The sequence below is a fragment of the Cucurbita pepo genome, chromosome LG14, assembly GCF_002806865.2.
Source record: "Cucurbita pepo subsp. pepo cultivar mu-cu-16 chromosome LG14, ASM280686v2, whole genome shotgun sequence".
Taxonomy (NCBI): Eukaryota; Viridiplantae; Streptophyta; class Magnoliopsida; order Cucurbitales; family Cucurbitaceae; genus Cucurbita; species Cucurbita pepo.
The window spans coordinates 3,526,332-3,552,154 of record NC_036651.1 but is presented as its reverse complement, the minus strand read 5'-3'; the positions used below and the strand labels follow the sequence as shown (position 1 = coordinate 3,552,154).

Sequence of the window (25,823 nt, the reverse complement as noted above, 5' to 3'; positions counted from 1 at the left end):
GGTCTAAGTGGCCGTCACGAAGAAAAAGGTGAACGGCAGGTGAGTCAAACAGTTAATGGTCCAAATTAATTTACGTAAGCCTCTCCTTACATGCCGGTTACGTGGGCCTTTCGTCCACTGGCTGACGTGGATTTAAACATTAATTAATAAAATTAAAGTATTTTAAATATAATTTGTATCGGCCGAAAAACAAATTATTTATAAATATTTTGGTTTTTGTTTTTTATTTGTTTCTGAACCTATTTGAGTTAGGCGTTATCTTCCTTTTAAAATGGAAGAAATATCTTTATCATATTTCTTTAAAAGAAAAAAAAAACAAAAAAAAGAGTGTATTATTCTATCCCATCCAATGTGCTTCAAGTACGAACGAGTAGTCGCTTCGCTATATCTTAGAAGATGGAAGACTTCGTGACTTCATTAAATGAAGACGGGTGAATTATTTTAATTTGCTCAATTTTTGTAGCGAATGCAATATATTCCTAGATCATCAATTTATTTTCAATTCATTAGCATATCTAAGCACATTTTAGTCCTTAATTTTTTTTTTTTTTTAAATTTAATTTGTGGATCATAACTTTATCTTAAAATAAAATTTAAGAAGAAGACACGATCAAGACATAAATGTTGAGGAATTGAATAATACAACTCCACTGATACGAGACCTTTTGAAAAACAAAAAACAAAGCCACAAGAGCCTATGCAACTGGACAATATCAAACCATCGTGAAGGTCCATGGTTTCTAGGTATCAAAGTCATACTTAGCTACATCAATAAGGTGTAGTCGAAAGCGACTTCAGTTTCGAACAAATGGTGAAATTTGTTTGAGGGCTTAAGAGAAATGAATCGAGCCTCAATTAAGATGAGGATGTTCGAGGGCTACATAGGCCTCAAAGGAGGTTCTATGATGTACTTTGTTCGAGAGGAAGATTGTTACGAGGGAGGTCTTTAGAAAAACAAAAAGCAAAACCATGAAAGCTTACCAATCGAAGAACATGCAAGTTTAGGTAAATATTTTTAGTTCGTCCAGCCACTAATGTATGCAATGATAGAAAGGGAATTCATATTTTCTTAATTCGTCCCAAAAAGATCAAGCAAGTTTCTATGGCCAAACGCCCTAGAAACTCTCCTCTGAAGACAGCCTTTCACAGAGTGTATCTCCCAACCTCAAACAAAACATGCTGCCCTAATCATAATTTTGCATGCTCAGAAACTCAAAAAGACCAAAAATTGCATGCAACAGAATCCCCCAACTACATACATTTCCCCGTGTCCCAAACCGCAACACCACCTTCAAAACTACTGTTAACAGTTAAGCGTTGAGTGTAGAGAGTACCCCTCCTGTTGAAGTTGGTATCACCACCTCCCAACCAGGCCCTTTGAGGGGGTATAAATCACCAGAAACTTTCGATTTCTCGTCGTCTGAACCAGACGGGGGAAGCAGGTCGGAGCGGTCTAAAATACGCTCCAAATCAGCATCGCTAATGTCTGTTTGTATCATCTTATCTTCAGCAGAATCTTCCTTCCTTAGTAGTGCCAGCAGATCCTCTTCCTGAATTTTTACACAAAACGGGACAAGAAACAATGGAAATTTTCATTGCAGCCACAAGAAATGTTGGTCACACGGCAAATCACCAATGCAAAAGATCCATTTTCTTCACAGTAGAGAGTGAAATGAAAGTAGAAATGGATTGAAACAGGTCAACCAACCTCTATAATAGCTCCAGAGTTGGGTTTAGTTCGTTCCTGATGAAATTGCCCCTTCTCGATGACAACATGCTCAAGCTTCAACTTACTAAATGCCCTATTCAGAATGCGGCCCTGTTAAGACAATTCATCAGAGTACTGATGAATAGCATCATGAATATGAACACACCAAAAGATTAAGACCACCAGCAAGTTACCTCTACAGACTGAGCTGTTGCAAGTCTGTAAACGTGTACGGGTTTTGTTTGACCAATCCTGTGACATCTATCCATGGCCTGCAAATCCATTTGTGGGTTCTGGTGTATATACGCAATATGGTGAGTCAATATTAATACAGAAACTGAACAATAAATGGAGTGTCAAGAAAAATACCCAATCGCTGTCATAGAGTATACAGGTATCTGCTGCAGTAAGGTTGATACCCAGACCACCAGCTCGGGTGCTTAGAATGAATATCCTGTAGTTGCTGTTAACATCATTGAACTCCTGGATCTACAAGTAGAAAAATTAAATTTGTCAATTACAACACTTTCATAAAGGAAATATTACAACATTTCTAGTCCAGCTGTGGCATGTAAAGGGAAATTCAATTTATTATTACATATAACATGCAAGTAATTATTTCAGTCTCAACTAAACGTTTCTCAAGATCCCAACAAAACCTACTAAAGTAGTAGCACAAAGCACGAAGGCAATACTGAGAATTTTGGACATTTCTAGGACAAATATAAGCCAAGTGGAAGGCCTTGGCATGCACCTAGACTAGGAAACACTCATCAGCACCTAAGGAATCTTGCCAGGATCAGGCGAGGTGGCGTCACTAAGGCATACATTTCTGCTCCGTGGTGAGGTTCACAATTTTGTTTTTCCTTCAAAGTATTTTTCCTTTTGTTTTCTTCTGCATAAAATCCTCTATAAATTATTGGCTATTTTTTCTGCTTTACCCTACCCCATAGAATTAGAACTCTAGTCTCTATATGTTACAGATGACTAACTCCCTGCACCAAATATGGTTGCCATTATACTCCCCTACCCCTCCCCCTAACAGACTAATATATTTATCTGCTTCACAAAAAGACTGAGACAACCTTTCTGTAATAGTCTGAGCCAACTTGATATGGTACTTTTTTAGGTTTTTCTTTTGGACTTCCCCTCAAAGTTTTTAAAACGTGTCTGCAAGGGAGAGGTTTCCACACCCTCATAAAGATGCTTTGTTCTTCTCCCCAACCGATGTGGGATCTCACAATTCACTCCCCTTCGGAGCCCAGCGTCCTCACTAACACTCGTTCCCTTCTCTAATCAATGTGGGACCCCTAATCCACCCACCCTCTTCGAGGCCTAGCGTCCTTATTGGCACACTGCCTCGTTTCCACCCCCCCCCCTTCGGATCTCAGCCTCCTTGCTGGCACATCGTTCGGTGTCTGGCTCTGACACCATTTGTAATAGCCCAAGCCCGCCGCTAGCCGATATTGTCCTCTTTGGGCTTTTCCTTTCGGGCTTCCCCTCAAGGTTTTTGAAACGCATTTGTCAGGGAAAAGTTTCCACACCCTTATAAAAAAATGTTTCCTTCTCCTCCCAACCGACGTGGAATCTCACACTTTCCAAATGTGTCCATCAGAACATTAGGACTATAATAGCCAAGAGCAAGTTTCCAGCTGCATATGGCAGTTAAGAGGACCATATGTTTGCAGCAACCTCAGATCATCAGAATCCAATGCCAATTCCAATAGAAGTTACAAAAGCGTTTGTGATTATCCTTGAATTCTATCTTGCTTAAATTCTATCAAAACTCTCCTCGTAGTTTCATCTTCTTCGATATACCAGATTCTATAATGATATTTGTCAAAGGAATATGTATATGCATCATGCACGTATATTTTCCATTAGTAACGTAGCCTTACACATAACAGATAAATTGAACATAGTTCTTTGGTGCAACAATTACTGATATTAACACCATACTGCAACATTTTGGCACATACAATGTAAGAAAGCAGGAACGAAGGGGAAAACAAGAGCAACAGCACACAACACAACAGGCTTTAAAGTATTCAGATAGTTCATTCAAAAGCTCATACCTGTCTTTTCCTTTCATCTAGTTTCACATTACCATCTATTCTGCAAACTTCAAATCCCTTCTCACTAAAATAGTAGTCCATGATATCCAAAATCTTAGTCCATTGAGAGAAGATAAGGACCTAAAAGAAATGCAACGTAGGCAATGAAGTTAGTTAGGCAAAACTGAGACGAACAACTGAACAAGATTACAAATCAATTTACTTTATGCTTGCGTGCTAACAGTCGTGTCAACAATCTATCCAGTAAGCGAAATTTGCCACACTGCTCTACTATCTGCTCTACAGGAGGATATGTATCTGTCAGGAAAAAACAAGGGATTAAGTGAAATTGTATAATACATTTTTACCATGAAGGATTGAAGAATGAGAGAGATACATGATTCATCAAAAACTGATTCCAGGAGGTCAGGATGGTTGCAATTTTTCCGAAGCTGGACCATCAAATTATTAAGCTTTCCTTTCAAAACATGGCCTACATTTTCACAAAATTACCACAATTAGCAGAACATAAAATGGAATGGAATATAACGAATATAATGAAGCCTACCATCAAATAAGCAGCCTAAACAAATCATGCACAAGATGATCCAAGTGCACATACAACAGTTTTAACCAAGCAACATTTAGTGCACATATTACAAAAGCCTAAATGAAATACAACCAGAACAAGCATGCACCTGAAACCTAAGCCCACGGCATTTGAAGATTTAAACACTCATTTATGTCAACTAGAAGTATACGAAACCAAACCAAACTGACCATTCAACCGCACTAAGGCAGCTTGGTTTGATTTTTCTCTTTCTTTATGCCTAAGCTGAGCCAAACCAATATAGATATGCAAAAAAAAAAAACTCTAAAATAATAATATTAAAGAGAAATCCTAAAATATTGTAGGATAAATGATTTTTCATATCTAAAGTGAAGTTTAAAAACTTTTGAAATATATTATTAGTTAGATTGGATTCTTTAATGAATTTAAAATAGACTCATTCATTTTGCATATTAGTCGTGACATTGAAGTGTTTTATTTAACGAATAAAATTTAAACGAGTATAGTGCAAAACTTAAAGGAGTTGGAAACTCGCTATCCGTAAATCCCCTGGCTACTTAGCAACTTAAATGCCAACTGGCAACCAAGAGAAACCATCATCCCTCAGCCATATACCAAATGATAAGAGCAGAAAAACAAAGAAAATATACTGCAACATACTTCGTAGTTACAACGACAAGCACATGGCATCTATATACTAAAACTCAATGTTAAACCACCTGATCCCTTCTCGGAGAGATGACTTTCCAACGTCTTGTTAATTAAATGTTCCTGAAAGTTCTTCTGACACTCGGTCATGGTTGCATACAATATAATTTCTTTCTTCCGAGGGAGCATTAGCTCAACATCGGATTTCATTCTCCGAAGTAGAAATGGTCTCAGTATTGCATGCAGTTTTGCTACCACCTGCAGGTTTCAAATATCTATATATGACAAACTTATGCAACAAATAACAACATACGGGGTTGGAAAAAAAAAAAACATCAAAGAATTACCAACCTGGGCCTTTCTATTCTCTTGTGTTTCTTCTTGTTCTTCAGCATGACTCTTTCCAGAGAGATCAAACCTGAACAAATTATTAGGAGCAAATCAGTCTTGAATATGGTAACAATAATTGATTGACCCCCTGCAACTAGTCTCAAAATATGTGGTATTATTTATTTAACAAATTGCAGTACTTCCAGAGGCTATAAATTCACCACCATGTTCACAAATGGAAAAAACAAATCTTAAGATTATAAGCATCCATCTAAAGATAAAAACGCATACTGACCATGACTCAAATTCTTCATTGGACGAAAAAATATCTGGTAAAATAAAGTTCAACAACGACCAAAGCTCAGCCAAATTATTCTGCAGTGGTGTCCCAGTAAGAAGCAGTTTATTTTCAACAGTTATGTACTTCAATTCCTTCAGCAATTTGCATTTTGAGTTTTTCAGCCTATGCCCCTACAAGAAAAATATGTTTTAAAGACTAAGAATGTCTAAAATTCATGAACTATATTTTTTACAAGAGACACAGTAGAAGCATAGTCTAAATGGCTGACCTCATCAACGACAAGATATTTCCAATTGTAATGCCTCAAAACTTTTTTAGCATCACTCATTGCAATCTCATAAGAAGTAACCACTATGGGGAAGTTAGGTCCAATTGTTTTAGGCATGGACTTTCTTCGAATCTCTTCCCTTTGTTTTTTGTTACCATGATAAATAATAGCATTCACTGTGGGCACAAATCTATATAAGGAGACATAAAAACAAATGGAGAAAATAAGGTGACTAAACAATTTATTATTAAAAAATGTTAAGACCAAGTTAACACGAGAGACTACCTCGATATTTCATTTATCCAATTTGAAAGTGTGGAAAGAGGAGCAATTACTAAGTAAGGTCCATCCAGTCCCTTCCCTTTCAGATGTGCAAGGAAGCCAATGGTTTGAATTGTCTTACCAAGCCCCATTTGATCTGCAAGGATTCCATTCAGCCCATTCTGCCATAATGAGATTAACCATTTGACACCTTTGAGTTGGTAGGACTTCAATTTGCCACCAGTCAACAGAGGTACAAGTTCACTCTGCTCCTTCTCGATTCTTTCTTCCTCGGTCAAGTTCTCATCTTCGTCACGCTCACCTTCTTTTGATCTAGTCAGCATAGCTGCAACAGCTCTTTTTGCCTTCCTCTAGAAACATTTTTGTCCCAGGTTAGAATTTATTTAAAATATACCAATAGTTTGCAGTAATAAAGGATATTCAAGATTAATTCAATTAATAACACATTACTTGAGGTTAAAAGTTCAAATATAAAAAGGATTTAAAACAGTACCCCAAGATGTTAAGACGTGAGAAGCACATAATTCTTACATTATTATAACGTGGAGCAGCTTTCCTCTTTGAACCACGAACATTACTTTTCTCAACAGATTTATTCTCTTCCTCCACTCCATTCTAGCAAAAAGTTGAAAACAATCTCAACGAGAGACAGAAAAGGCGCATAACTTTAAAATCTGTAAATTATACAGCACATAGACATACAAATGTGATGTCATCCATTTTCTCCAGCAAAAATTCTGAGTACAACTGTGTTTGAGTGAGAAGTTCGTCCAATTTGGTAAACTGATTGTCATTCAACTTTGCAGATTCTTTTGAATCCTCAAGTTTCTCGGCCTCCTCATCCTTAACCCGAGCTTCCAGCAATTTCTGTTCCTCCTCTGCCATTTCTTTTGATATAAGACTGGAATCCCCATTTTTTGCTTCCAAAATTATCTTTTCCTCCAACTTGATCTCATTTTCCCCATTACATATATCCTTCATGCAAAAAGGGGGAAAAAGTCACAAGAAAATTTGGCGCAGCATTAGAAAAAACGGATACCAGTTCAGTAGGAATCGAATAAACTATTTGATATATTCCCTACTGACATGCAAACATAGCTCATTTGAACATGATGGCAAAAGAATGCACAAGAAAACAAACACGCAAGTGTTAGAGGTCCATATGGAATCTTAAAATAGACTACATGTTTCCTTCCATTTAATTCAACATTGTCAAGAAGTTGGAGGTATCTCCACCATTTTTCAATGAATTTCACCGCAAACATTACTGAATATCCAAACAAATTTGTTTTCAAGTGCCGACAAGTTAATAAGTGTTAGACCCTGGGAAAATCTTTTCAGGGAAACATGAAAAATCTTCTATTTCAGCGTTACGACAGAATATGATTGAATAAAAAGAAAGCAAAAAGGAGAGTAAGGAAAATATGCGGCTGTTGAGGAGCGTTCTAAAAGAAAAACGATAGATTAATCATTACACATTAAGATAATTATTTCCAGAAAGTTCTTTGTTCTTCTTTTACTAATAAATAATAATTTCAAGGACGGAATAATCCTTTTCATTAAGCACCATTTAAAAGTTCTTCTCGAAAGCAGGTAAAAACACGAAATCGACTCCTTTTTTCCTGCTAAAATTTCCAGACAATGTCTTTTGCCGTATCAAAAGAATCAAGAGCACAAAAAAAGAGTCAGAAGCTGAAGTGAAGAAAGTGAAAAAACCTCGTCTTCCAGAACCGAGGTCGGTGACTCTGCAGAATTATCAGCTCTTGGTTTCTCCTCGAGAGCCATTTCCAGCCCTAAAACGAGTATCAAACAGTGAACAAAGACCGGATTAAGCCTAAAATCTGAGCAAAACCACTTGAAAACACAAATAACCAAGTGATCTTCCTACGAAACTATAAACCGAGCGCCGAGTTGATTAATCTTGTGTACTGAAATTCCTACCGCTCAACAAACACAAAGACGAAAATCCGGAAGCAGAACGAACCAAATGCACGGTAGAAAATCGAAGAAACTTAAGTTCTGCAGTTGAGATTCACCGAGAAATGAAGAAATTTTTACAGGGAAGCAACCATGGAAAATGGATCGTCGTGAAGTTTGCAGAAAAGCTCCGCGTGCTGTTATACTGGTTCTTAAAGAATGTCTTGTTTTTTCTTTGTTCAGGGTTTTAGGCGGGAAATGGAGAGACGTTTTGGACCCTGAAAAAGGAATTAATTACAAAAATACCTCAAGTGCTGGTCTAGTTCGCCTTGTACACCTACCGAGTTAATTACACACACAAAAATAATAATAATAATAATAAATTTAGATTAATATATTTCATATTTATGGTACTAAAAAAATATTGATTTTAGATTCTAAATTTACTGTTGGTAAATTTTTTAAAAAATATAAGTGTTTACAAATATAAATAAATTTTAAAATTTTTTATTTATGTATAAAAATTCAAAAAATTTGTAGAAATATTTTAAACCTTCATAAAAAAAAATTAAAAGTTATTAAATCGTTTATATTAAATTTAACGATACTAATAATAAAAACTTTTTAAAATTTTATATCGAATTATTCTTAAATAAGGGTCGGCATCCTTTAATTTTGTGTCTAATAGATCTTTCAATTTTTAAATTTTTTTATTTTGTGTCTAATAAATCAATCTGTATATTCAAAATAGTATGATATTGTTACTGAATATTTGAATATATATGTTAACAACACAGTAAAAAAAATTAAGTGCATATATTGTTAAGAACACGACCCTTGGCAATTGCATAATATTGTCCACTTTAAATGGACATGTATTAATAGAGGTAATGTTTCTTATTTATAAACTCATGATTTACGACTACTCCTTTTAATAATCCTCCACATGTACGAAACAAAATTGAAAGGTTTAAGAATTTATTATATATTTTTAAAGTGACTCGTCCAGCCCAACGAGCGAATCCATTGTTTACGTGTCACGTTAATTATTTAATATGTCACGTTTCACAATAAAATACTAAAAAATAATTGTTACTCTATTAATTATTTATAAATTATACAAAAAAATATATATATATATTTTAATCTATATTATAATATAATTAAATTCCGATGAAAGAAATAAGTAGAAGTCAACGTCTCTCCCACTGTCCCTTCCCGGCGGAGAAGAAGATGGGGGTTCTTCTGAAGCTCTTCGATTCAGTTCTATTTGTGTCGTTCTTTGTACATGCCATGGCGCCGCCGCTCATCGGCGCCCAGTTATTGCTCCCCGGAGCCCTTTTCCCCGATGTTCTTATTGATTTCAAGGAGATGTACATTCGGCTGTCGGGAGACTATCTGATGGCGGAGACGCCTCCCTTTTTCGTCGGCCTGCTTTGGCTGGAGCTTCTCCTTCAATGGCCGCTCACCGTTTTCAACCTCTACGCCATCTGGGCTGCGAAGTCATGGCTGCACACCACCTGTTTGATCTATGGCGTCTCCCTTTTCTCTGCTATGGTATTCTACTTTTCTCCTAAGATCATCTGATTGGTAGATCCTCGTTGGCTTTCCCTTTCGAGTTTTCTCTCAAAGTTTTTAAAACATGACGGTTAAGGAGAGGTTTCCACACCCTTATACTACACCCTTATAAAGAAATATTTCGTTCTCCTCTTTGATCGACGTGAGATCTCACAATCCACCCCTTTTATGACCCAGCGTCCTTGCTACCATACCTCCCTGTGTCTCGCTCTAATATCATTTATAATTGCTCAAGCTTTCACTTTCGTGCTTCCCCTCAAAAATTTTAAAACGTGTTTGGTAGGAAGAGTTTTCCACACCCTTATAAAAAAAAATGATTAATGTTCTTCTTCAATTGATGTGAGATCTCACAATTCATTGGCTCTTATACCCTTTGTAATTTCTTCAATTGATGTGAGATCTCACAATTCATTGGCTCTTATACCCTTTGTAATTATCTAAACCCACCGCTACCAGATATTATTCTCTTTGGATTTTTTCTCTCTTATACCCTTTGTAATTATCTAAGCCCACCGCTACCAGATATTATTCTCTTTGGATTTTTTCTCTAAAACACGTATGCTTAGATGTTTCTCCGATCAATGTGAGATCTCACAATCCACCCTGTTCGAGGCCTAGCGTCTTCGCTAGTACACGTCCAGTGTCTGACTCTAATACCATTTGTAATTACCCAAACACTTAGTTCTTTCTCCAATCAATGTGAGATCTCACAATCCACCCCGTTCGAAGCCTAGCGTCTTCGCTAGTACACCACTCAGTGTCGGCTCTAATACCATTTGTAATTACCCAAACCAATCGTTGGCTAATATTGTCCTCTTTGGGCCTTCAGTTTTTAAAACACATTTGATTGGGGGAGGTTTGCATATCTTTATAAAAAAATGTTTAGTTGTCCTCTTCCATTGATATAAGATCTCACATTGATTGGAGAGAGAAACGAGTGCCAGCAAAAACGCTAGGCCCAGAAGGCGGTGGATTGTGAGATCCCGTTGGAGTGAGACGAAATATCTAACAAAACCCCGAGCAAAAGCCCAAAAAAAAAAAAAAAAAAAAACTCAAAGTTTGACTCTTTGAAAGGAAGTAAATGAATAAGCTTTGTTGGTTGTTTTTTCAGGCGGCCATAGCAGCTGAATTGATAGGGTCACAGAGGGCATCTGGAGTACTGTTGAAACTGTATCTCCCTTTCTTGGGTTTGGGAGTTTTGGCCACGCTACGTGGGCTGATGCCGCGCTGCAGCAAGGCTACGGCCACCGGCGACACCGTTGGACCATCAATTGCCGGCAAAAAGAAGGTTTGAAGCAAAGATATGGCATCTCATGTCGCCATTTTGTTCTTCCAAGTAACTGTGTCCCAATAATCTGTTTCTTTTCAGAAGATTTAAGCTTGAAAATTGAAATCAGCCTTTTATTTTTCCCTTTTGTTGGGACTGATTGAATTGAAGACAATAAAGCGATCGGGAATGAAATTGAACAAGCAGTTGAAAGCAGGGCTGTAGGTTGGGTGGTCGAGTTGGTTTTGGAGGAAAACCGACCAGGGCTGTATGTTGGGTGGTCGAGTTGGTTTTGGAGGAAAACCGACCGGTGGCTTCCATTTACAGGTTTACTAGTGCCATAAGTTGGGTCGGTCGAACTTTTGGGTGGGTCCAAAAAAATCCACCCAACCCAACTCGAACCATATACACCTCTAATAAATATATCCGTTTGTCGAATTTTACATTTTTTCGAGGAACGACCGATCAATAGTAGCTTTTACCTCCAACCCATCATAAAACCGACCAACTAAGGTCGGTCGGTTAGTTTCGATAGTTTGGGACGGTTTTCGGCCTACCAACTTACAACCCTTCAAAGGGCACCATCGATGCGTCAATTCTTTTCTCAATACATCCATCCATTTCTAACACGTCAAAATATTAAACCTTCTCATAATTCATATGTCACTCCAACCAAGTTTACTTCGTCTTCTTAGTCAACAATTGAACCTAGCAGCCAATTTGTTGTCATGCCTATCATTTGAAAACAAACTGTAAGAAAGGCTAAGATTCTATTGAAAAAAAATTGGTGCTTTTACAGCTCTATATAGCCCCATGACTCATAATCTAGGCTTCTAATAGCAAGCCATAATAGCAACTGATAGCAATCTGCAGCTTTCAGAACAAAACTTGTTCAATTAGGGACTAAAAAAGTCAGAGAAGAAAGCATTACACTCAACAAGAACAACAACAACGTAGCTCAACTTGAACACTTATTCTTCAGTTTCATCATCAGCCTTAGAAGAAGAAGAAGAAGAAGAAGAAGAAGAAGCCAAACCAAGAGCCTCCTCAACTTTTCTCCAGGCCTTCAAAGAATCAGGAGGGAACTTCTTCCTTATGGTCCTGATTAAACCCTTGGCCTCTTTCATCTTCTTCTTCTCCATCAGCCCCTCCACCAAATACTTCACTGTGTTAACATCAGGAATCTTATGAACCTTCACACTCTCCTTGAAAACCATATACCCTTTTTCATAATCCCCATTTCTACAGAGGTAATACATAAATGTTCTAAAAGTTGCAGCGTTCTTGTTACACCCATTTATCTCCATATCATCATACACCTTCTTTGCTTCATCAATCATCCCATTCTTGCAATAACAAGTCATTAAGTAATTATAGCTAATGGTGTCGGGTTTCATACCTGAATTAGCCATTTCCTCGATCAATGCTTCAACGTGTTCTGGCTTGCCGCCGTGCTCGTGCATCAATCTAACGTTATAGGCACCCACATCGAGTTCACACCCTTTTGATATCATCTTGTTCCAGATTTTCTCTGCCTCTTCGCTCTCGCCCTTCTTGTACAGAGCATCTAAAATGGTTGTGAATGTCACCGCAGTTACCTCCACATCGTTTTCCTCCATCTCCCTTACGATTTGCATGGCCTTTTCAGGGGAACCGGATTCGCAATAGGATTTGACCAGGATCCCGTACGAGATCTTATTGGGAGAGAAACTGTATTTCTTCGGAATTTCATCGAACAGTTGAGGAACTTTGTCGAATTGCTTCGAATGGTTAAATGCACATAATAGCGCATTGAAGGAAATCACCGATCGAGGAGTGCCGAAATCTTCCATCTGATTATAAGTCCTCATAGCGTGCTCGAACATACCAGCTCGACCGTAGGATCGAATCAAGGTGGACAAAAAGGGCTCCTGAGTGATCTTCGGGTCATTTTTATGGGATTCGATCAGGGATTCGATGTCATCGAATCGACGAGACTTTGCAAGGCGCCGAATGGTGAGTTCCTGAGCATAGCGAGAGGAGACAGGGGAAGTGTAGTGACTGGAAACAGAAGAGTAAATGTTCAGAGCTTTATCTGGATCATACTCGGTTCTTAGTTTAGATTTCGCTTTTGAAATGGATATTGAAGAGGACGTCGTTGCTGTGGCCTTAGCAGCAGCGGTTGCGGTGGCGGTGGCGGTGGCTGCCGTCGATAGACGACGGATGTGGCGGGTGGCGATGGAGGACATTTCTAGGGTTTTAAGTTCGACTCTGGAAGTGCGAGTCTGGGAGGGTTTTACCTTGAATTGAGACTCCGTTTATAATCTCTCGCCTTTTAAATTTTAAGTTAAATTAATAAAAACATCTTTAAATTTTGTATTTTATTTAAACGCAATTAAATTTTTTTTAAAAAAATCTAAAAATATATATTTAAATTTTGGTACGAAAAAAATTTCAAAAATATTCTTTTTTAAATTTAAAAATATACTAAAAAATATCATTTACCCTTAATTTTTTATTTTTTTTTAATTTCAAGAGCACCTTTAAATATCTTTTAAAAAATTTAAATATATATTTACCATGAGTAAATACCTTACAAATTTACCATGAAGTTGTATGAATATAACTAAATGTTAAGTTTGAGTCTCAACTATTAATTTATGAACATGCTTTATATTATAAATGGTTTATAGTTGATATTTTATGAAATTGTTTAATATAATTTGTTATGTTATATATTTTTTTAATTTGATAAAAAAAATTACAATATTTATCCATATTTTATTTTTACTAAATTTTTACTAAGGTAATTAATTTAAAATATTTGCATTCAAAATTGGGGATTGGTGCTAAGAACATCTTTTGTTCATGGAGTCTTCCTTATAGTATTCAATAGATTTTATCATTCCAATACTAAACTCTCCTAGAGAGACGGGATATTCACTTTATGAAGATAGAGAACATTTCTTCGTTAGAGGGAGAAATTGTAGAATGTTTTTCTTGGATTTCCTTTATTGAAAAGCCCCTTTTGATTATCGAGTTCCATGTTGCTCACCACCCCTCAAGACCAAGGAGGTCGAACCATCATTCCAAGAAGTATGATACATTTCCCTTATATTACCTAGCCAAACCTGCCACCACGGGCTCTATTAGGGTCACATAATCCAAAAACAACTATAGAACACAATTCATATTCACTAAATCCATTCGACTCCGAAAACACAAGTAAACGTTAGTTAGTTGGCATCAATTTTTAGAATCAAATCGACCCAAAACACCCGCATAATGGTTTTTAGGTTAAGAAAATTAGAGCGTTACATGGTTGGATCTAAAAGAGTAAACTATTATGTCTCTACATTAGCCAGGTTCTTCAACAAGGTACTAAAAATTTGGTGACAACAGCTCGAACACCATTATCATCATCAAAATAGTATCTAATAAAGCGTACATGATAAATTTAAGAACATAGTCTAAACTTTTTGATGAAATTTGAACACTAAATAAACAATGTTCAAAGACTAAATTCACCTTTTAACTTACAAAAAAACAAAAGCGTCCTCAAACTATAGTTAATAAAAGACACCACCAAAGCAGAGAACCACGCCGGAAGCTCTTAGTTCATTGCCAACACTCAAAGGATCACCTAATATTGTGCAGTGGTTTGAGTTTGCATTACATAAGCTGCTGCTGAATCTTATCTTATTATAAGAGGGATAGTATTTACCTTTGTCTGTACATTTCAAAATTTTTGTGTTGCACAATGACATCAAGGAGTGTTCAGTCTGCCAAAGAAGGTTCCCAGCGCTGGAATTTGGTACCTGATGATAGAGAAAGTAGAGTAATTTGGCATCAAACAGCGAAATGAACAGTTTCACACTGTTAACTCTTTCTAAAAGTTACTATAATTTGAAATGTTATTAGCTCAGATGGCCTTTTGCATCATTGATAAATTGAGGATTATAAACTATTAAGTAAAGTAATCACAGAGAAAACAGGCACCACGTTTATCAGATCTAAATGTTGCAGAAAATACATGGAGTCAAAATTTGGATGTGGATCAAATGATGGAGGGCCACGGGAAATGGCATTCAATATATCTGCAAAATGCATATTTTATCAATCAGAGCAAAGAAAACCAACAACTTCTCTCTTTCTCTCTATGCTTTCGGTAATTTGATATACTTTCTAGTAAGAGTAAAGAAAGTTGTACAGCAGAGTGAGGAGATCTGGTTGCTGGCTTTGCCTTGAACCTCTTTAATTGTGCTCGGAATGTCACGAGAGGAACCTAGTCATCTCGAATTTCCATCGCCACTCTTCAAGGCCCAAGAAGAACCATGGGACACGCAAATTTCGTTCATAACCTGCACAAAAGGCAACAGGGTAAGACCAGAATCATATATCTTGATACCAGTGAAGAAGGCCGAAACATTTATTTAATTCATAATGATTGTACGAGCCAATCCCAGGATAAAAGAATGTCACTAGAAAGTGCATAAAATCAACAGTGATTGACGGCGCTTTTAGAAAATGCAAGAGATTTCAAGCTGAACAATAATGTTTCACGTCAAAAGAAAAATAATCACTGAACAATAAAGATCCTCAACCAGAATATTTCAGTAGCATAAGAACCAAAATCTATTAAAGAAGTTCCCTTTCCATGCGGGAAGAAATTCAAATGAGTGAGAGATTGAATAACATGGTGGCTTACCTTGCTATATTCATTGCTATTGATTGCTCTCCCAAGTTCACGCTTGGAAGCTTCCAAAACATCAGCTTTTTTAAGCACTGCTTTAGGTCCACGTCCACGTAAAAGTTGAATGACAACTTTCCTGCATAGTGCAGCATGAAGTTAAGAACAAAGATGCCAATTTGTCGTGTTCTTACATGGAAAAATAATGCAAACAGCGTTCTTCACATAAAAGACTTTGACCATGAATTTAATTCACCAGCAACCTTAATGGATCATATTCTGGATGCTCTGAAGATGATGTCAAGACATAGAGACCATGAATCTCAGTAGCAACTTGGCAGATGATTCTTTTTAATTCATCTGGAGGAGCATCAACACCATATGCAGCAGCCACCGCCATTCTGGCATCAGCTTTTGGAAGAGTAGACTGGGACACGGCCAAATCACGCAAACCTTGACATATCAACTGAAAGCTACAATAATAAGGCAACTGCATCAGCTTTGCTACATGAAGATTCATCTTCTCCATGACACCACGGGAAGAATAGATTATGATGCCACATGATAGATAACTCGAGGCTATTACAAAATGAAGACTTCCCCAAAAAACAGCTCAAAGGAACAATACAAGTGCTTATAAACACGTACCGAACAGATGAATACATGTTTTCCCATCTAAAAGAAACCTATCATTTATTGAAGTTAATAAATGATAGAAAGAGCATGAAAAAAAAGACGTTAAAAGGCAATGATATCCTAAATCTCATCAAAACTCCTCGCCATACTATTCAAGAAAGTAGCAGTCCTTTCAACCAAGAAAACTCTCATAATGATAAGCACAAGCAAGAAGAAAACCGGCCCCTACCTGCAAACCTTGTGAGTTTGAAAAAGCTTTTGAAGGGCTTTTGGTAAAGCTTCTCGAGTTTCATCCGACATGGTACTTCTGCGGTTAAGAGCTGCATTACTGCTTTTAGTTGAAGCTTTGTCGTGAATGACTTGTTTTTCAGGTTTAGGAACCATTTCAGGCTTTACTGGTGCAGCGTTTGCATGGGACATGTTTTTCACAGATCCCCGGAAAGAATTAGTGATACCTTCTTCCACAGATCGCCAGACCTTTTCTTGCTTCTGAACAATATCCACGTAGTTATTCAAAAATAAACGATCTGTTTTCTCCTTAAATCTCCAGTCCTTAAAGGCAGGTCTTTCAACACCAAACCAATTCAAAAAATGTTTCACTTTGTCCCGAAGAGACTTTGGAACATTTATCTGCGAAGAGCTGACCACTGGATTCTTGCTAAACAAAGAAAGAACAAAATCCCTAGCACAACGTCCACTGCCATCTTGCGGAAGTAAAAATGAACTTTTTGCAACCCAGAGACCCTGCACCGACTGAGCATACTGCTGAAGAGCTTCGATAAACTCGTCTGGTTCATAATCAGGGGCATAATGCTTAAGTGCACTAAATCTTCGAATCGGAGGTCCCTATTGGAAAGGAGGAAAAAGATTATTCACAAAACAAACACGGAATAAGTCATCAACAATGAATCAGCATGATATAAAGACTATGATAAAAAGATAATGCACTTCCTTATAAGTCATTAGCATCTCCCCCCACTTCCCCTTTCAATTCCTAACTATACTTTGATCGAGAGGGCAAGGAGGTAAATATCACCCAATTGCAAATTTGTAAAGGATTTGCAATATCTTTTAACTTCATATAAAAAAAGAAAATGTGGGATCGATTTTATTTAGCGGATGTGATGCTTTAAAGCTGTGGAGGTTAATTTTAACCTTAGGCTTTAGACAGTCCTCTCTGTTCACTTTAAGCAATTGAAATTGATTGGTCTAGTTCATCATACTTTGGACAACTTTTTTTTATATGCTCAATACAATCCTTTTTCGTGATCTGCTTCTGGTAATGCTGCTTAATAAAAGTTATATTATCTATTTTTATATAGCAATGACAATAATCACTATGGTTTGACATTGTGGTCATAGGAACAATGAAAAATGTAAAAACATAGAAGAAATGAGTTCAAACTATGGTGACCGCCTACTTAAGATTTAATATACAATGAGTTTCATTGACAACTAAATGTAGTAGGGTCAAGCAATTGTCTTATGAGATTAGCCGAGGTGGGCGTATCTTGACCAAAAACCCAGAAACTAAAAAAATGATACTAACTTATAAAAATAAATAACCATATTTGACAAAAAAAAAATGATACTAACTTATAAAAATAAATAACCATATTTGACAAAAAAAAATCCCTTGATTAATTGACAGAGCACAATTTTAAAATATGATTCCATGATAATAACAAATGGTTGATGAATGCATAAATGGACATGGAATATACAGCCAGCTAATACTGAATAAAAGTTAGACGATAGAGTAGATGTGCACATGCACTGATATCTTCTTATGGCAATCAGGAAAAAAAATCACAAGTATTCATCTTACAAACAAACCTCAGTCAGCAATTTCTTAATCCGCTCCTCCAAGGACAATGAAAGTAAGAACCTGAAATGTCCATCAGTAGGATTAAGACATCAGTAAATATTTGAAGTCTCCCAGATTACTTGCCTGACTAGTTAAATGTTCAGTAACATATATTAAACAGCCGGAGCGTGCAAATGTGTTTACCTTTTAGATGGACCTTTGGGCTTATTGCGACTTGAGCTCGCACCAGGACACAAGGAGTCCACATAGTCATGCCTGAAATAAGTAGAACCAAATCAAATGCTCAAAATAAATATTATTAAATCGATGAATTTACCGTATTAAAGATTTTATGCATCAACGAGCAAAAAACACATACGGGCTCATTGAAAATTGCATGGGGGAATTTTTTTGTGCCACCATGCTTCGCAGATGTCTGGTTGATAGATCACTCTCGAGACCATAGTACTTAAGTGGAATCCAGCACTAGAGAAAATAAGTGAACCAAACAATTAGACAACTATATATGATGGATTCAATAGTAAGGCACTTCTATGCTAAGGTTGAGGTGACTTATGTAGAGGTGAAATGCTTTTTGTTAATCCAAACACATTTAAAAAATGATTTTGAAAATCCTAAGAACATTTATAGCACTAAACTGCTTCTAGAAGCATCACTTAGTTAAGTGGTTCTTCCAAAAGTTCAAGAGGAAAAATACTCGCTAAAAATACTTTTCTCAAAAACTATCTTAAACCCACTAGTAGTAATTGAGCACTCAAGTTCAATGGTGTTACCTCTTCATCTACAGTTTTAGGTTCCGTTGAAGGTCCTGTTTGCTTCTTCTGTTTCAAGAAAACAAGAGAGAAGTCCATAAATACCAGAACACATATGAAACCTCAGATGTGAACTAAAGCAATATAATGATAGGGTCAGCAAGTTAGCTTATGAAAAAAAAGTTAAGAAACGTGGTATTCAAAGAAATAAGGTATGCTGCAAATAAATAAATAGTCCTCCAATACGGTTATCTCTGCCAAATAGCCTTCTCCCTTTATGCTACTTCTGACTGGCGAAGCAACAAACTACCATGTCTGGGCTCAAATTGCTAAACAGCTGCTAAGGGATGTAAAATATGGAGAATAATATATATGTCTATATATATATATATATATATATATATATATATATATATATATATATATATATATATATATACAGCAGCGCACATTTGAATTGGTACTTAAGAGCTCTTGATCAACGATCATAATAATATTGCATAGCGCTGAAATATCTCTTTCTACCCAAATATATTTGCTAGTGCAATATGCCCATCCCATGGATAATGTCTAAAGGATAAGGTTTTCTCTACAATATCTCTGTCAAGTTCTTATCCTCAGCCAGCAATCATCGTAAGAGAGATCTTTATCTTCTTTTTATAAGAAACATATGTATTAGACAAAACAGTAGAAGAACAACTTAGGGGCAGGGGAAGAGAGAACCCCCGCCCAAGGAGCTAATTAAAAAAAATGTTGAAAATAAACGCAATTGGGTAATTAAAAAAGAATTGATTGTAAATGTGCACCACCGGAGGCTAAAAGTTGAAGGTTGCCCCAAAAAGATATGAAATCAGTAAACTTATCTTCTGAAAGTCTTTTGTTCCTTTCACGTCAACAAACCCAAAGGAAAGCCCTAACAGCATAGTCCCAAAGGATTCTAGCTTTTCTTTCCATCTTCCAACCATTGAGCACTTCAACCACTAGTCATCAATCTGATTTGGGAGACATGCATAAAGCCCAAAAGTACGAAACAGAAAATTCCAGCCTTTTTAGGGAAATAATGGAGGAAAAGATGGTCTATACTCTCCTCTCTTTCCATACACAAACTAAACATAGAGGGGGAAAGAGCCAGTCATTGCAAATTCTCAGTAATCTGTCATGAGTATTGATGCAGTTTAAAAGAGATCTTTACCTTTCCATTTGGAATGGAAAATATCCTAAACAGGTTAAGTTTTTTTATATGAGAACTTAGTCATTCATGCCTCAATACTCACGAAAAGCTGCAAAGAATATCTCCTAGGATTGACATCTCTCATAGCTGCTGCATATTGTGCAAAAATGAAGAGGAATGACACAGTTGCCTTTTCATTTGGAGCAAACTGGCTAGATTTGTTTGAGATCACAACCTAGAGGCCTTTGGGTGGCAGATTGCCTTTCCTTATGATATTTGAGTCCTCCCTTCTCTCATATTCACTGGGCATTCCTTCATGAAAGAAAATGGCTCAACTTTATCCAAGTTGTTTTGTCTGTCTATTTGGTTATAGAATAACTCTCGCATCTTCTCAGCCAAGGAACGAGATCTCCAATCACATCTCTCATAATTACTTATCTATTTCTTTCATGCTGTAAATTGAGCTCCATTTGTAGTATAATTTATCTACCCTTGTGGCCCATTGGAATAGTTTTTTATAATCCAATGGATGGGATTTCATCATTTCATGATTTTATTTTATCAATAAAATGAAATTGTTTCCTATAAAGAAAAAGACTGATAACTTTACAGTAACCAAAATAAATATAAAATCTGTGTTGAGAATATTTCAGTAGTAATTTAGTATAGAATAGAAAAAATAGAAAATAACCTGCTTCCTTGATCCACCTGCAGAGTTAACATCTGTATGCTCTTCTGACTTAACATTTGGATCGGCTCTAACATTAATTTTCCTTTTTGGGCCACCAGAATTAAGGTGTTCAAATGATGGTCGAAGTTGCACTACTGTATGTACGGGATTCAGGTGTAGCTGCAATATAACCCATGGAAACACTAGCAATAGTTATTTATTTTTTAAAGGAAATAGAAACAAACAAGTCCTTATGCTAGAATTTGAAAAATGTCTTGGCAACCATCATAATATAAATTAGGGGAATACATAGGAACCTATAATATTCTTGCATTCATTCTAATTAGTTAGAAAAGAAAAAAAAAAAATCAATTTTACAAAGTACAAAATTTAGGTTTCCCATTCAATCAATTACGGATGCAATAGTATAAGATCCTGCAGGGCGCAACATTCTTAATTCACCCATACAAAATAAAAGTTTAGTTTATGTTCTCAGCCCACAGGATACTATCATAGGAACAGACCCAAGTCACATCCAAGCATAACTTTCCATTTTTAATACAACGTTAGACTCAAAAAATGGTGTGATGTTCATCAAAGGTATAGATATCAATGTAAGGCATCATGAAAGAATACAACTATTATTGAGTAAGAAAGAAAGAATAAAAGAAAATACACAAAAACAACCCACAAAGAAGAGGAGTCGACTAAAAAAAAGCTCCAATGAAACAAAATAAGACTTAAAAAGTAATTACAAAAGTTCTTATATACCAAGGCCCAGAGACCCCTCCCAAAAACTCTAAGCCCTCTAAAAATTCTATTGTTTCTCTTAAGCACAAAAAACTCTAATACAATTGCACAAAAGTTGGCCAACAAAAGAAAACAACCATTTCCACAAAGGGTGGTTATCAAATCACCTCCTCCACAATAGATCGAGCTAAACAATCTCCAAAAATATTTATAAAAAAAATAGTCCCCAGCCAAGGAAGCAACAGACAACTTCAAATGAGGTGATCGATACTTTCTGCTGCTTTTCTTCAAAGAATAAAACAGTAGCCTAACTAAAGGATGTTTCCTCATAATGCAATCTAATGTGCAAACTCTACTGTGAAGCACTTGCCAAACAAAAAAAAATTGACCTTCTTGGAAATTTTAGTCTTCCATAGCAACAAAAAAAGTGAGGCAGCTGGGACGGGAAAGGAAAGGAAAGGGTCCACTAAACAACAAAAAAAGGATTTGAAAGAAAACCTCGCAGCAGGAACAGGACCAAAATATTTGTTGTTTCCCTATCGAGAAAATGGCAACAGAACCCAAGATTTATATCTTTTCCAACTCCTTTACAATAATAGTTTTAAGAGAAGACAAAAAATTTAAGGATATATATGGTCAAGCCAATTTTGTGGGGACATTTTTTTAAGCAAACGAGCTCCTTTGGAAGATAAAACTGATATTGTTGAGCTAAATGTGGCTTCTTATTGTGCTGCGTATAAGTGTTTTGTAACTATTCCTCTTACAATATTAATTTTGTTACTTTGGGTGGTTTAGTTTATTGATGGAGTTATGGCTATGTAACTTTCAAGTACCGTTCTAGGCCAATTTGCGCACCTCATCTATTCTCACATGACACGTGCCAAATCCTACTACATTTTGTTACCAATAAGACTCATAGAATATTAAATTCTAGGTAGGACTGCCATAGCTCGAATCTATTCTCTCTAAGCCCTTTAACTCTTACTAACCACTTGGTCAACCTTTGTTGTTTCGAAATTAAAAGATGAACCAAGTACCAGAGAAACAAATAAAAAAAAAAAAGGGCCCATCAACTACAATCAATGATAAGAAAAGAATAAAGTTCAGAAGATGCGAGATAGGGAAACAACCTTATCACCCATAAGCAGCCCAACAGCATAGGAAGTAGCCATAGGCGGTTGCCATGAAGATTTCAAAGTCTGAACCAGAAACAAGCTTTTGTTGGTATCCACTAAAATACAGCACCAATAACTCAATCCTCATTTGTATATAGTACACGAAAGAAATAACTCTATTACCAGATGAAACGTAGTACATCATGTGATAAGAAAAACAGTTCATCAAGTGAGATGAAACTCGAGACTAATACGACAGGGGGAAAGAAAGAACGAAACGAACTAAGATGCAGCTAGAAACTGTTGCCGAATTCGGTTTAATAAAACTTGCACCTTTTCACCTTTTGGAAAATCCTACGAATCTAGCATTCTTTTTCAAGTTAAATCTGATAAAAGTGAACTACCAGTATCAATAGAACCATAAGAGAAGATACCTGCTTCTTCATTTGCAAATTGGCATCGGCTTTACTGTCATAGTTATTGGATTCAATATCCACATTCAGATCAACTTCCACTTCCCCAGTGGTGGGTTTAACTCTCACCTATTGAAATTAAAAGGGTATGATTCAAATTCTTCAAGAACAAAAAGGAATCAAAGAAAATGCTCACCTCGTCACATCGCCCCTCAAATTCATAGGGCCTCCAGCGTGGTCTAAGAGGATATTGCAACACATATAACTGGAAATAGATGACAGTCGAGTTCAAATTTCAAAACTAATTAAATGTAAAGAGGGAAAAAACAATGGTACATAGTATGAATAAGCAAGAAACGAAGACTAACTTTCGTATTGATATCAACAGAAGGAGTAAACAGAACGTCGATTTCACGAACCACCATATCTTCAGAAGCATCCTCTTCCATTGGATCATCATCCTCCACCATTGTCTCCTCTTCAACTTCCAACTTAGTTTCAACATCCATTTTATCAACTCCATTAGGAAGTGAAGCTTCGACTTTAGGTTTCACTTCAACTTCTTCGCCTTCTTCCTTCTTCTCCCCAATTAGAGCATCTGGCTCTGCAACTTCCGGCTTCGAAACGGGAGGTTCAGGTTCCAACTTCGTTGTCGGCTGTTGGGGCTCCGGTTTCGGAACTACTTCCGATTTCGGCTTCGGCTTGAATTTAGAGGTCTTCGGTGCAAATCTGGAGGTTCGTGATGGTACCTGGCTCGGTTCGTCTAGGTCGTCCAGGTCCATCCTGAAGGTTTCGGCGCGTTCCTCTCTCTGGGTGAATGAACAGCGAGAAGCTTCTGCAACTGTTGAAGTTCTCGAACTCGAAAAAAACCGATGAAGGTCAGGTTTTTTCTTCTATTATGCAATCAATCAGATTCTCCAGCAACTGCTCCGGCGAAGAACAATAACTTCGTCTTCTACCCCCTAATTTTTCCCTGAACTCTTTTAGGTTTATTTCAGTTTTTTTAATGTATTTCTTAAAAAATTAACAATAAAATTTGTTTTTAATTTTTTTTATTTATTTCATACATATTAATTTTTTTAACTTTATTAATAAAATAAATTTTCAAATTCATATCGTATTTAAATTTACAGACTAATATTATTTAAATCGTCTTATAATAAATATAGAGATTAAGTAAATTGTTACGTTCGAATTAATTAAAAACATTATTATAAAAATTCATCTATATATATATATTAAAGATAAGATATAATTATAATATTTATATTTTTTTTTATCTACGACTCAACTGACGTGAAATATGTGTTATTAATATAAAGATAATTTTCTATTTCAAATATAGTAAAAAAAATAATAATAATAATTTTAGAATAAAAATATAATATATTTATTGAGATATCTTTTTCAAATTATGACATACTATTTTAGGTAAACATTAAATTGGACACGATTTAAACATTCCCAATTTAAAATTATATAAGTTACATAATTTAAAAAACATAATATAATATATTTCAAATTTAAAAAATATATAATCATTATTTTTTTTATTTACTAAAAAGTATTTTTTTAAGTTGGTTCGTTCTCACTAATTTTAACTAAAAAGAACGGTAATCTTCGAGAAATTAAATTAGTTACGGCTACATATTTTTAACATTTATATTAGTTTTTCCTTTATACCGTTAAAACTAAATTGTTCTTAAATATATGAATCAAAATATAAAAAAAAGTTCCAACACTGCGTGTTTGTTCATGCATACAGCATGATTCGAGGATCTTTTGTTTGCTCCGAAAGTTAGCTAGAATCAGTCTGTTTTAACATTAAACAGGTATGAGGGGTCTGGAACTGAACGGTCGGATGAGAGAGGGGAAAAAGAGAAGTAAAGCGAGACCCGACTCACGGCTAGAACACTCAAAATCAAAGATTGTTTTCTTTTTCCCTTTGTGTCGTTTTCAAAATTGAATGCAATTCATTTAAATTAAAGGAACACTTTGCATTTGGCCTTCTTATCCTTTTCCAATATTTGCAAAGGAAGGATCAACAAGAAATCACGTTGATTCATGCTATATATGTGTAGGAGGAGATATCAATCGATAGACATTGGGTCCCAAGACACCCAAAAAGTGATACTCGTTTAAATATAGAATCATCCACTTAATTACGATTCTAAACATGAATGATTAATTTTTTTACGTATTTTTACTTAATTTCATTAAAAAAAATTAGTTCAAAATTACAAACAACAATTTATCGGGTTTTTTTTCCGTAGAGGGTTTTCTTCGTCTAGTACCTCGTGGATGCCATCTCAAGTTATGTCGGCCTCATTTAATAAAGGCGTTTCTTCGTCTTGTAACTCGTGTATATATTTTTCTTTATGGTTTTTGGATTTAGGCGACTATCGTCATTTGTCTCTTCGTTTGTCCTCCTCTGTTTCATTGTCGCCTCGTTTTTATATAATTGTGACTGATGATGGTACTCATGTGCCATTAGTAGATGTTGGTTCCATCGTTCCATCTAATATTTATTACGTTACTAGTCTTACTTTAAATCTCGTCACTTATTTTATACCAGACCAACGATAACAATATCTAAAGGTGTAACAACTCAAGCCCACTGCTAGGAGATATTGTTCTCTTTGACCCGTTACATATTGTCATCAACCTCACAGTTTTAAAATGTGTCTACTATTTAGAGGATCTAGCCCTATTTCGACTGATGTCTCGCACCATCCCATGACGGGATCTGATACCATTTATAACAACCCAAGCTCACTGCTAACAGATATTTGTCACTTTAGCCCGTTACATATCGTCGTTAGTCTCACATTTTTAAAAAGCATATAGTAGGGAGAGGTTTCCACACGCTCATAAAGAATGATTCGTTCGTCTCTC

The 25,823-nt window shown here is 36.0% G+C and overlaps 4 protein-coding genes across 9 annotated transcripts; 1 reads left to right on the top strand and 3 right to left on the bottom strand.

The window, feature by feature from the left end:
• Positions 1-1,037: 1,037 nt before the first annotated feature.
• LOC111810892 (ATP-dependent DNA helicase DDM1) lies at positions 1,038-8,277 on the bottom strand. Of its 2 annotated transcripts, none has more exons than XM_023697723.1 (16): positions 8,104-8,277; positions 7,879-7,955; positions 6,865-7,137; positions 6,694-6,777; positions 6,166-6,512; positions 5,881-6,070; positions 5,607-5,782; positions 5,333-5,399; positions 5,053-5,239; positions 4,160-4,255; positions 3,986-4,080; positions 3,784-3,903; positions 2,078-2,197; positions 1,903-2,001; positions 1,709-1,819; positions 1,038-1,550 (listed from the first exon to the last, which is right to left on the bottom strand). In XM_023697723.1, exons 2-16 carry the CDS (start codon positions 7,945-7,947, stop codon positions 1,311-1,313), a joined length of 2,274 nt encoding a protein of 757 aa, XP_023553491.1. In that variant the 5' UTR covers positions 7,948-7,955; positions 8,104-8,277; the 3' UTR covers positions 1,038-1,310. The 2 variants fall into 2 exon arrangements, with proteins under 2 accessions (XP_023553491.1, XP_023553492.1); XM_023697724.1 differs by having other exon boundaries at positions 8,147-8,277.
• Positions 8,278-9,260: 983 nt separating this feature from the next.
• LOC111810644 (sigma intracellular receptor 2-like) lies at positions 9,261-11,127 on the top strand. Its single transcript, XM_023697385.1, has 2 exons — positions 9,261-9,636; positions 10,769-11,127. Exons 1-2 carry the CDS (start codon positions 9,313-9,315, stop codon positions 10,949-10,951), a joined length of 507 nt encoding a protein of 168 aa, XP_023553153.1. The 5' UTR covers positions 9,261-9,312; the 3' UTR covers positions 10,952-11,127.
• A 548-nt stretch (positions 11,128-11,675) lies between these two features.
• LOC111810643 (pentatricopeptide repeat-containing protein At4g36680, mitochondrial-like) lies at positions 11,676-13,210 on the bottom strand. The gene has a single exon (XM_023697384.1). The coding sequence runs from the start codon at positions 13,150-13,152 to the stop codon at positions 11,896-11,898; it is 1,257 nt and encodes a 418-aa protein (XP_023553152.1). The 5' UTR covers positions 13,153-13,210; the 3' UTR covers positions 11,676-11,895.
• A 1,072-nt stretch (positions 13,211-14,282) lies between these two features.
• LOC111810049 (DNA-directed RNA polymerase III subunit RPC5) lies at positions 14,283-23,932 on the bottom strand. Of its 5 annotated transcripts, none has more exons than XM_023696589.1 (16): positions 23,297-23,931; positions 23,125-23,193; positions 22,950-23,057; positions 22,531-22,599; positions 20,672-20,830; positions 18,831-18,878; positions 18,416-18,522; positions 18,241-18,312; positions 18,066-18,117; positions 16,459-17,075; positions 15,857-16,066; positions 15,612-15,732; positions 15,114-15,264; positions 14,903-15,000; positions 14,628-14,721; positions 14,283-14,546 (listed from the first exon to the last, which is right to left on the bottom strand). In XM_023696589.1, the coding sequence occupies exons 1-13, from the start codon at positions 23,708-23,710 to the stop codon at positions 15,193-15,195; spliced, it is 2,118 nt and encodes a 705-aa protein (XP_023552357.1). In that variant the 5' UTR covers positions 23,711-23,931; the 3' UTR covers positions 14,283-14,546; positions 14,628-14,721; positions 14,903-15,000; positions 15,114-15,192. The 5 variants fall into 5 exon arrangements, with proteins under 5 accessions (XP_023552357.1, XP_023552356.1, XP_023552355.1 ...); XM_023696588.1 differs by having other exon boundaries at positions 14,937-15,000; XM_023696587.1 differs by having other exon boundaries at positions 14,628-15,000.
• Between the last annotated feature and the right edge of the window lie 1,891 nt (positions 23,933-25,823).

What these genes read in the sequence shown, in the direction of transcription:
- LOC111810892 (XM_023697723.1), bottom strand. Translation starts at nt 7,947, where the DNA reads ATGGCTCTCGAGGAGAAACCAAGAGCTGATAATTCTGCAGAGTCACCG. An exon ending in AATATCTTGTCGTTGATGAG is followed by an intron (nt 5,783 to 5,880) that starts GTCAGCCATTTA and finishes TTTTTCTTGTAG; the next exon opens with GGGCATAGGCTGAAAAACTC. An exon ending in TCTCTCCGAGAAGGGATCAG is followed by an intron (nt 4,256 to 5,052) that starts GTGGTTTAACAT and finishes GTGAAAATGTAG; the next exon opens with GCCATGTTTTGAAAGGAAAG.
- LOC111810644 (XM_023697385.1), top strand. Translation starts at nt 9,313, where the DNA reads ATGGGGGTTCTTCTGAAGCTCTTCGATTCAGTTCTATTTGTGTCGTTC. An exon ending in TCTCCCTTTTCTCTGCTATG is followed by an intron (nt 9,637 to 10,768) that starts GTATTCTACTTT and finishes TTGTTTTTTCAG; the next exon opens with GCGGCCATAGCAGCTGAATT.
- LOC111810643 (XM_023697384.1), bottom strand. Translation starts at nt 13,152, where the DNA reads ATGTCCTCCATCGCCACCCGCCACATCCGTCGTCTATCGACGGCAGCC.
- LOC111810049 (XM_023696587.1), bottom strand. Translation starts at nt 23,710, where the DNA reads ATGGACCTGGACGACCTAGACGAACCGAGCCAGGTACCATCACGAACC. An exon ending in CTGTTGATATCAATACGAAA is followed by an intron (nt 23,194 to 23,296) that starts GTTAGTCTTCGT and finishes ATCTATTTCCAG; the next exon opens with TTATATGTGTTGCAATATCC. An exon ending in CCCAAAGGTCCATCTAAAAG is followed by an intron (nt 18,118 to 18,240) that starts GTAAACACATTT and finishes TGGACATTTCAG; the next exon opens with GTTCTTACTTTCATTGTCCT.